The 10686-nt window shown below is 29.5% G+C and overlaps 1 protein-coding gene across 1 annotated transcript; it reads right to left on the reverse strand.

Annotated features, from left to right (window-relative positions):
- Nucleotides 1-345: 345 nt before the first annotated feature.
- LOC113393940 (uncharacterized) lies at nt 346-4990 on the reverse strand. The gene is made up of 3 exons (XM_026631063.2): nt 4580-4990; nt 2476-2654; nt 346-1272 (listed from the first exon to the last, which is right to left on the reverse strand). The coding sequence occupies exons 1-3, from the start codon at nt 4665-4667 to the stop codon at nt 436-438; spliced, it is 1104 nt and encodes a 367-aa protein (XP_026486848.2). The 5' UTR covers nt 4668-4990; the 3' UTR covers nt 346-435.
- Nucleotides 4991-10686: the final 5696 nt, after the last annotated feature.

Here is a 10686-nt window from a genome sequence, read left to right on the forward strand (position 1 = left end):
AGTTAACATATATATTTATTATACAAATAAATTATATATATTTTACACAGATACTTATTTTTATTAATTAAATTAATGTTAATATATATAATATTATATTAAATCATATATATCATAGACATGGATGGACAATATATATATATATATATTTGTTAAATGAAGATTGTGGGGCCTTAATATACTAAATGTATATCATTAATAATACATATTATAATATTTTAAGCTTTTTTTATAGCCATTTGCTCATATTTTCTTTCTATTTTGCTTTCGACATCAAAAACCAATATTTTTGGCTTCCATTACTTGAAAGGTGTTATTAATAATAAAAAAACAAGTAAATAACATTATATTTACAATATATTTTATTAAGAACAATAAAGACTTATATCCTATTATATCATTACGTATATAAGTTTCTACGTTTTATTTCAGTGGTTAACCATAAGATATTACGTATCCCATATTTCTCATCAATGTATCTTTTATAGCTGGCTGTAATTCCTTTTTCATATATGTTGTTAAGAGAGTTCTTATGCCCTTAGTGAATATATCCTCCATTTCACGTGATATATCTTCCACTTCATCTAAATCATCCTGAGGTCTGAAAAGCTTACTCCTTTCATAACTAAGTCTCGTGTTACTGGGCTCATATACTATATCCCAATTATTCGATCTGCCGTCTAAATTTTTCTGTTCGGGTACAGACTCCTCTAAAAGTGGATCGAAATTAAACTCGTCTGATCTTCTTTTGCGTTTTAAAGGGAGACTATCCTTGTTCTTAATAGAGTTTCTATTTATGTACTTCTCGCAGCCGTATGCGTATACGCTTATAAATCCAGGTTCAACGAACTCTGAATCAGTTTTAACATTAAATTTGCCAGGTTGCTGATTTAATGGTCTCGTATGGAATCCGATTCCAGCTTTTCTCAGTCTCAATATCATATTACAACCTCGTTCGTCTCTTATTTTAGAATATGCTGAATATTGGTCATATTGAGAATCGGCATAATTCCTTCTCAATCGCCTACTCGGTGGTAGTGTTCGATCAAGATCACTTGCTTCGTATAAGTCGACGTTACCGCTTATTGTTATATCGTGAAACAATAGCATCGTATCTAAGGAAATATTCCTTGGGTCAAAATAACATTTTTCCACACGAACCCAATTACTATTTTGCGGTAGTCGCACGCGCATCCTCGTAACGTACATATCAATTGGCGCACTCCTCATCGTTTGATATAAACTGTATCCATTCAGATCTATGCTCTGACTCTGTAACAATAATAGTATCTATTACTATTGAATAATAATAAATATCAATTATGAATAAAAGCTAGAAATCTAACGCAAAAATATTTATTATTCTTAGATTATTAATATTCTTGAAATGTTAAAACTACCATCTTTCGTTCTTTGACTTTACAAAATCGTACTTGTCAAAGCTGTGCGATTTTCAAGGAATTGCAGAAAATAATTTGGCAAAATCTCAGAAAAATATTGTGGATAAAAATGTATGTAAATCTGGCAATATGCCATTATTACTTCCGTGATAAAAAAAAATACTTATTATAATATAGAACCACGTTACTCAGAAAAAACGTTGAACTTGTAAATAAGGTTACTAGACCATTCGATCAATTTATAAAAATCGGCTCAGATGCTTTCACGAATCATTTTTTAAATTGTTTTGTTTTTGTTGGGTAATATTAGCCGAAGGCGACTGAATTTCTAAACATTGGCATTCTTCTTAAATTATTTTAATAAATATATACAATCATAAGAATTCATTCATCTAATCATAATAGATCACCTGATTCCCTTTTTAAATACGCCTACATTGAAATAGTAAAATGATTTTTTTTTCAATGTAGCCAGTCCTAAGCCTGGAAAAGTATGAAGGAATGGCGGAATCAAACTTTATACATTTTACCATTATCTATAATGTTTTGTATGTTACTACTTAAAACAGCATATTCAAGTGAACAAAAAAATTTACGCTTCAAACATACTGTCCAGAGTAATGAATTTCTAGATGTATGATATTTTATGTGAAGCTATACTTCCTAAGGTGCATTATAAGAATTTTTATAATATTCGCGCACAGAATGACGTTAAACTACATGATGAAGTTGCTCGCTAAACTGCCAATTATATTTAATTAATTCAAGTCAACTCGAAATACACGCCTTATATTTTATATAAAAATTTGAATTCTTAAATTTTCGAGTAGAAATTTAAACATTTAGTGCCTAAGTCCACGCTCCTTTTATTATAATATTAATAATTGAAAAATAAATATGAATTTGACGAGAAATCTAAATTGTCATTATGTGTTTATTGTGTATTAATAAAAAATATATTTTTTTAATTTTGTCAGAACAAAAGTTATTAGTTTTAGATATTTTATTTTAGACTTATACATATTTCAGATGTTTTTAAAATAACACTGGTAGCTATTTAAATAAATAATATTACATGTGGGGTATCCAAGTTCTTTGGTTGGTTTCTTTTTCTTCGCTTCAACTGGTCTAACGCCGTTTCCAGACGTGCTGAGCATCTATCTCCACTTACAGGTACAGAGGTTAAGGGTGGAAGACTTGGACCGATCGGTCTATCGTAGCGCTTCATTTCGAATAAAGGCAGAAATCTCGAATCTTAAAAAGAACAAATTTTATGAAATTTATCAGATGGCAGGTATTGTGCTAACAAAAGCGAATCCATAGCAGTCTTATAAAATTATAGTTAGTAGTTCGTTTTCATTTCCGTTTTTTTATTCTGTGTGTATTCTTGGACAAAAACAGATTGCTATATCATTAATATATAAATTTATTTGAATTTTCCTAAATACGTTTATATTATTTAGATCTACTCCAAGATCTATATTAAAATGATTTAATAGATAATTATTATTCTTGTTAACTAGCTAAGCTTAAGTATTCCTAAAATATTTGTACTATAAGTTATAGTATAAAAAAAAAGTTATAGTTTCTATTATATTTTACATTTATCTATATTAATTCTTACAAGTTAAAAAAAATAAACGAGTAAATTAACGAAGTAACAAAATAAATATATACTTTAGTCTGTAAATATAATAAGTACCCAACGATATTTTATATACCATCAGTCATGTATGGATAAAGCCATAATAGTTACGTAGAAGATTCATTCATATATCTTTGAATAACAGCCGTAAATATGTCACAGATCATTAATCAAAATTTGATTTTCGAATTATTTTGAAAATCTTTGATACAACAGTAATTTAACAGTAATCTTTAAAAATATTAATCTCAGGTCCTGAACGTAACTTTAGGGGGCCCTGGGCTAACACTACTTAGGGTCCCACCTAAGACATATCTGAACTTAGACTTGAATTAAATTAATTGAATGGGTTTGATTAACTGCAGGACTCGTAGGGCTGCAAACCATACGATCTTTTTAATTTAATAAAGTTATGGATTCTTTCGCGTTATCTGACTAGACTTAGCTGGGGCCCCCTTGAATCCACGGGGCCCTGAACTGAAGCCATAAGGTAGATCCGGCCCTGATTAATCTCCTTCAAACCCAATTTCAGCCATGGTGACGATGAGTGGAGGAGATATCAGTGCAAATGGTTGCTTTTTTTTCTTTCATAATCTGTTAAGAGAAATACCACCAACGATTTGACTTGCTTTCGGACGTTTGAAAGTGTAACACTGCCAAATGCTTAACTCTTCTATAATCTATTTCAGAAAAATGCCCATTTGGTCTAATAAACTAGCCGCTTCATCAACGAGACAGCTAAAAATATTCAATAAATACTTTATATTTATAAAAAAAATTTTGTCGTATCCCCACGAAGAATGCCATAAAAAAAAACAACATCAAGTATCTACAAATTACAAGTAATGATAAGAGAACTAAAAAGGAAAGTTTAGTCGCAATTATTTTCCATAGCTATAGACCATTTCACTTCCATTGTCTCGTGTTCAAGAGCATGACATAGTTAATTTGAACTAAAATATTCTAAAATAATCGTAATATATTAATTAAGTAGGAATCTAATTCCTATCGATAAAGCAAGACTATTTTTCAATGACAACATTTTTATGCGCCTAAGAAATATTATAAAATACTTAAATATTGTTCAATTTTTTCAAATCATGTGAATCAAGAAACTAATTTGGAAATGGAAAGCGTGAGAAGGAATTTAAATTGTCTTTAAATAATGTGGGTATTTTTTAAATCTCTGGTTTGAACAGTTACGTAATAAGTATTAATGGTAGCAGTGGAGGTAGCTTAGGTCAAATTTACTGCATCTACATATTTCTTTTCAGGATTATAGCGAAATATAATAATAATTTTAAGCTGAATACCCAGTTAGGTATAAGCAAGTTACCTCTAGATAATATTTATTTATAATTCAAATTTTTACCCGTCCGATTGTTTCGTCCAAGTATTAAGATACCTAATAAAAATAATGAATGACAAATGTCTGTTTGAGACAACAATTAGACTTAATCTGAAATCAAACTTTATTTTGAGTTTGTTAATTCTGTTTGGTTTGTTAAAACAACTTCGTTAGTAGGGTACTTACTTATCTCAGAATCCGATCCCGGCAACTCATTCTCACTAGCCGAAGCCGTTTTCGCGAACAATATGAACATCCACCAAAATTTCACCATTTTCACCACGACGAATAAACATGTAATTCACTAAAGAATTCAATGTTTGAGACAACCGTTTCTAGTGCAAGAAAAGCTGTCAAAATTTGACGCTATTCGTAAACAATGCCTTCCTCTCACTACGAATCCAAAATGTGAAATAAAATATGGAAGTCAAGAGACAATAAGAAGTGCAGCCAGTGGAAAACGATCCCCGCTCAAACTCGATTCGAGTTAATGTTCTTCTAGACATTTTCCGAGACAAAACTTTGTTGAGGATTCTACTTTTGCAATGTCTACACCATGGCGGTGAACGTTATTAGAGCGAGAATAATTCTTAGTTAAATGTATAAATATTTACAGACGTGCAAGTAATAATAAATTAGATTTTAGTTAAATTAGTAACCATTAAAATTTCTTGAATAACATTTTCTACTAACTAACATTCGTAATTGAAAATACATACTAAACTAAGAAAAGTTTCAGAAATAATAACATTATTATTCTATTATCAATGAACAACTTTTGTATTCAGTTGATTAGGTATATTAATTAATATAATGAATTAACCCTCTCTCTCTTTCTCGAAGAGAGATTAGATGTCTGCAAACATTATATCATCGTAGTACTAAGTTAACTTGTTTTCTAAATAACATAATGATAGTTTTTTTCATGATATGTATGTAAATTAAGACGTAGTTTTTATTATATTTCTGAAACTGTATTGATTGATACTGTACTTTAAGCAAAACCAATGCAATTGTACTATATTTTAAAGTATATAAGTAGCATTGTCACAGTCACCTATTTTTATGTGAATCAAATTATCTATCTTGGCGTCTTCGCGTCTTATCTTTTCAACAAGTAGAGTGTAACGTAATTATTAAAAGAAATTGGGTTGACGCATTTCAAATTTGTTCGTAATGTCACCTTAAGATCACTTAAGTTCACACAGAATTTTACCAGCTTAGTAGGTTAAGCTGGAGTCGGACTTATCTAAGAATTGAAAATTTGTTGGTGCAATCTAAGCTTTACGTCGAATTGAATAAGGGTCAAATTTGTGTCATCATAATTTCGTCATCCAGTACATAAATAATGTTATCGCTTTTGATAACATCATCTTTGTTTGAAAATGATTATCAGAAAGTATTGTTTAATGTTTTATGTTATTAAATTATAACGTACGTACGCTTGTTTTAAATCTAATTATAATTAAAATAGTTGACTGTTCCTGTTTTGTTTATTATTTTATTAATCATATGATACCTATGCTTACAATATACATACATATATTTCAAATAATACTAAAATTCTCAACGATGCATTCGAGATTACACGTTTGTCACAGTTGACGCTATCTCTCATACATTACATTTGCATAAACTCAATGGATGTCACCTATTGTTTTGCTAATTATATAAAACACAATATGCTTCTGTTAATTAAAGATATGGAAGCTAGAAATTTATCACTGTCTCTTTCTTTCTCTCTCTCTCTCTCTTTCTTTACGTAAAAGAGCACGCATCCCCTTACACAGATGTTATATAAGTCTTTTTTTACTAATCCTCGTACCAATACATTTTAATTCCTTGGTTTTGTTTTTATAACAAATGGTTTTGCATTACAACTACAATGTGATGAATAAAAGAAACATTTTTTTTAAATTAAAAAAAATGCTAACCATTAGTGTTACTATAATTTGAAAGCTACAATTATGTTGTCTGTCTAAATAAAGTATACTTAGACTATCTTTAACTTTGAATATTTGTTTCTCTACCTCTTGTGGTTGGCTATAAGTACCTAGACTACATTTCCCGAAACATATAAACAGACCAATATTATCTTCGATTTTCCACGTACATACAGATAATAATTTACAAATCAAAATACAAAAGATAAAAACAAATTTATTAGTAACCAGTTTGCGCCCGCATTTGTTCCCGCCTATTTGGCAGTCGTAGATTTTAGGTATAAAAAGTAGCCTATATTTATCACATCTTTAAGATTCAAACTTGGTTTATACAAAATTTCATCAATTTCGGTTCAGTAGTTTAGACGTAAAAGCGCAACAGACAGATAGAGTTACGCCTGCATTAATAATATTAGTATAAACTATTATAAAGTTCTTTGAAAATTAAACAAAAGTATGTTGTTAACGATATACAGCTAGCCCATGACCCGACACGACTAATCGAAGTCGGTATTGAATAATTGAGGAACTCAAATGACTCGCTACTTCTAACATCCGGTGGGTCAGTTTGACACAGTTTAAATAAAGTCCATTAATATCCGAGGTCGGTAAAATAAAAAGAAAAGAATCACAAAACGATATTCGTATGCATATATATATTTCTATATATATACATATGAAGCGCTTTTCTATGAGATCTCACTTCGTATCTCTCTCGTGAGATTTTGAAAATTAACGATGTAACCTATTTATTAATTTCACTGTCTTTCATTAGCTATAGTATTTATTATATTTTGACAGTACACCAGAAGGCTATGTAATATGTATGAATAGGATCTATGGTGGAGGATTTTGCTATAATAATAATTAGAAGTTAAACAAAACAATATCTTTAGTGTTAACACTACAGTAGGTAAATGTTATAATCATTAATTATTATGGCCATTAATGTTTCATTTCGATACAACTTTAATTTAGAGTTTATTCTCACACAATAAGCCTACAGTGTAACTGTCCTACATTCTGTAAGAATTCACTCCTACCTCACTCGTGAAGTGCTGACGAGTGTATTCTATAATTTTTTATAATGTTATAATCATATTCTCACATTACACGCTCGTGTTCTCCGTTGAGTTTCGAGTTTCTCCTTACAGAATACCTCTACTGTTCTTAAATGCTATGCTTCATCATAAATATGATGCCCTAAAGATGCCATTATAGCATTTATTTACTAAAAATCTTTTGCCTAACTATAAAACTTACCATACATATGTCACAATCAAACATGTAAAATGACATTGTTATACACAATGAAATATTTACAAGAGAATCCGTGCGTAACAAATTTTATAAAATTACAAAAGCGGTCGTTATTATGAATTTTAAACAATAACGTAATTATGTATTTTATACAATTGCACGTTCTCCAATCTAAATGTACTCATCTAAACATTTGTATATTGTGTTTTAATTAATTATGATACTGGCTTAAATTATTTATATGTATAGATATACTTTCAAAGCTATGCGTCGATATATGCCAACAGTTGGCAAATATTAGTAAAGTAGTATGACGTTATGGGGAGTGTCATGATGGCTGTTACGCACACCAAGATAATAAAGTTGTTCGTTTGTTTTAGTTCTTTTATCTGACACTCTATCCAGATATTCTAAGACTAGCTGTTATCCGCCTGCTTCGTAAGATATAAATGAAAATTTATGAAAGGGTCATGTGGATTTTTTTTTCCTGAATGAATTAGTGCTGTTGGTCCCACTGGCGTTTACAGCGTCACCGGACGTTAAAGGTTCGTGTGGATTTCATATTGTAAGATATATATGTTAGTCGGGATCGGTATTAAAATAACTTCAGAACGTTGATTAAATATTTAGTATATTGACAACAAGCACATATGATTGTATTATATACTTTTTATATTGGTCATTTGTAACTTGTCTATCGACGTCGAATATTTTTTCACTCTTAATCTATGTCATGTCGTCCCTCGTCTCTCATCATGGGTTCCCGTAAATTGTGGCGACACTATACGGGAAAAATAAAATACGTTAATTAATAATAAAATTTACAATTTCGCAAGCCAGTTTGAGTCACAACCAACTCAGGTATATCATGTGTATGTCTTGTTTCATGACATAACCGACTTATTAAATTAAAGCTTATTAGAATCTATCTAAGTCAATTGGTTAAAACCTTAAATAACAAAATAAACTTCTAAAATGCACACATACGCATTCGTTGTTGTTGTGTCTATTTATAAATATGTTACAGCAATATATACGTAGGTATGTGCCAAAGAGCTTCTGAGCTATTTCAGTTTATGCATACGTACCTACTTATCCAAACTTATATTTGTGTAATGTCAATTTAACTGTCTTTAAATAATCTATTCGTATAAAATAATTAAGTGTAAGCTATTTAAAATAAGTAATATATGTTGTACATAAATATGGTCATGATTTGACTATATTTATTAAAATGTGAGAAAATCAGCAAGGCAGGTAGACAAATAAATTGTAAATGTAAGAAGGGTTACAGCATTTAAAAGCACTGTGTGAATAGATTAGCTCTCAGTTCGTTTTGGGGCTTTAATGGCGAAAGTAATTTAAGGTAAGATTATTGTACTGATTATAATGTTCATTGTATTATTAAGTTAAATGTATTAATGTTTAAATGTGATTTGTAAAATAAATATACTGTATGATATGTGTTCTGTTTTATTTTAATATAAAAATAATAGTAAAACGTTAACATAAGTATTTTGGTCTTTTGTGATTTAATAACAAATAAAAGCATTTTTATATTACGATTTACCTATAAATTCTGTTAGTTAATACAATCGTTGGCAGAAATACTGTGTATATGCTAATATTACGGATAAATTAACATCCACGATTTAGTGCTATTAATAAAACTCAATATTAATTAACAGAACATGTACTACATTCTAATAAAGTTTATTCATGAACGATCGCATGAACATCAAGATGACGCATGCTCATTGATACCTACATTAACAAGCTCAATTGAAAAAAGTAAAGAGTATTTTGCTATTTGATCTTTGAACACAAATTATTTAAAAAAACAACATGCACACACCCATCTGAATATTAAAAAAATAATAAAAACAGATATTTTTTTCGAATAGTGCCAATCCTATAATTCTTATCAATCGTACCATACCATAGAGGTACAGGACGAGAGACCGCAAGAAATTAATAATATTACTTGGTTTTTCTAGTATATATATATATATATTAACATTATCTTTAACATATTCGTAACGGTCAGATTAAATGCCTTTATAAATCTCAATGTTGTAAATATAATTAGTGTATAAATTATTAACATCCTTAATTGTGCTACTTAACAAAACATTGTTATTTTAATGTTTAAAGTAAATTATAATGTGTTTCATTTTACATCATAAAAAAAAACAATGTCGCTGTGGTTGTGCAAGACATTGTACAGACGGCCTAATATTAAAAAATATATTGTGCAAAGTAAATTCAGTCCTTATTTGAATGCATTAAGAACTATTTAAGCTGAACAATTTTGACTTATTGTCAATTGTTCAAGAACTGGCAGATGGATGTGGTGCAAGTCGTCCATTGTGACCGAACAATGGGGAAAGCATCAGAACATAACAGGGCCGTGATTGAACATGGAGCCATTACATTGTAATATATTTGTATTATATTACATTTATGTACGCAGATAAGATAACACAGATTTGCGTAATTTGTGTTATTTTATTGTTTACCAAACTGTATAAAGATATCACTTCATTATTTATACGGAACACAGCGCAGATTACAATAAATTGATTTGACTCTGTATAGGAAAAAATCAATGTAGCGTTTTATTATCAAGATGATATTAACATAGAAAAAGGGTTGATGCGTACTGTGATAATAACAGAGATAAATCATTACTTTTACAAATGTCATTACTTGTGCTCTGATATTCTACTTTAATGTTTTTTACCATCATATTTAAACATCATGTTTCATGACTCCACAAATTTGTCGTCTCCGTTTACACGACTGTCATTGTCCTATAAACCATTGTCTAAACGGAGACAAATTCATCCGCATATGTAAAATTTTTAATCGTAATCAGGAAACTCTACCTTCAGTGATGTAATAATACTATAAAAGTTTTTGAATCAAGCAAAAGTAGTAGATAACACACGCATTAGATACGTGACTAATCGATTTAAATTTAGATTCTTATTACGAAAAAAAAAACTGTATTTATTTTTTTAACTGTATTAAATCGGTCCATAGATATTGTCACTGTAAAAAATAGTCATTGTCCCTTCTATCCTTTGT

The sequence above is a fragment of the Vanessa tameamea genome, chromosome 16 (genome assembly GCF_037043105.1).
Source record: "Vanessa tameamea isolate UH-Manoa-2023 chromosome 16, ilVanTame1 primary haplotype, whole genome shotgun sequence".
Classification (NCBI taxonomy): Eukaryota; Metazoa; Arthropoda; class Insecta; order Lepidoptera; family Nymphalidae; genus Vanessa; species Vanessa tameamea.

Bases quoted from the DNA above. Each gene is read 5' to 3' on its own strand.
- LOC113393940 (XM_026631063.2), bottom strand. From the start codon at position 4,667: ATGGTGAAATTTTGGTGGATGTTCATATTGTTCGCGAAAACGGCTTCG. The intron at 2,655-4,579 runs GTAAGTACCCTA...GTTCTTTTTAAG, and splicing joins GGGATCGGATTCTGAGATAA to ATTCGAGATTTCTGCCTTTA. The intron at 1,273-2,475 runs GTAATATTATTT...TTATTGTTACAG, and splicing joins AGAACTTGGATACCCCACAT to AGTCAGAGCATAGATCTGAA.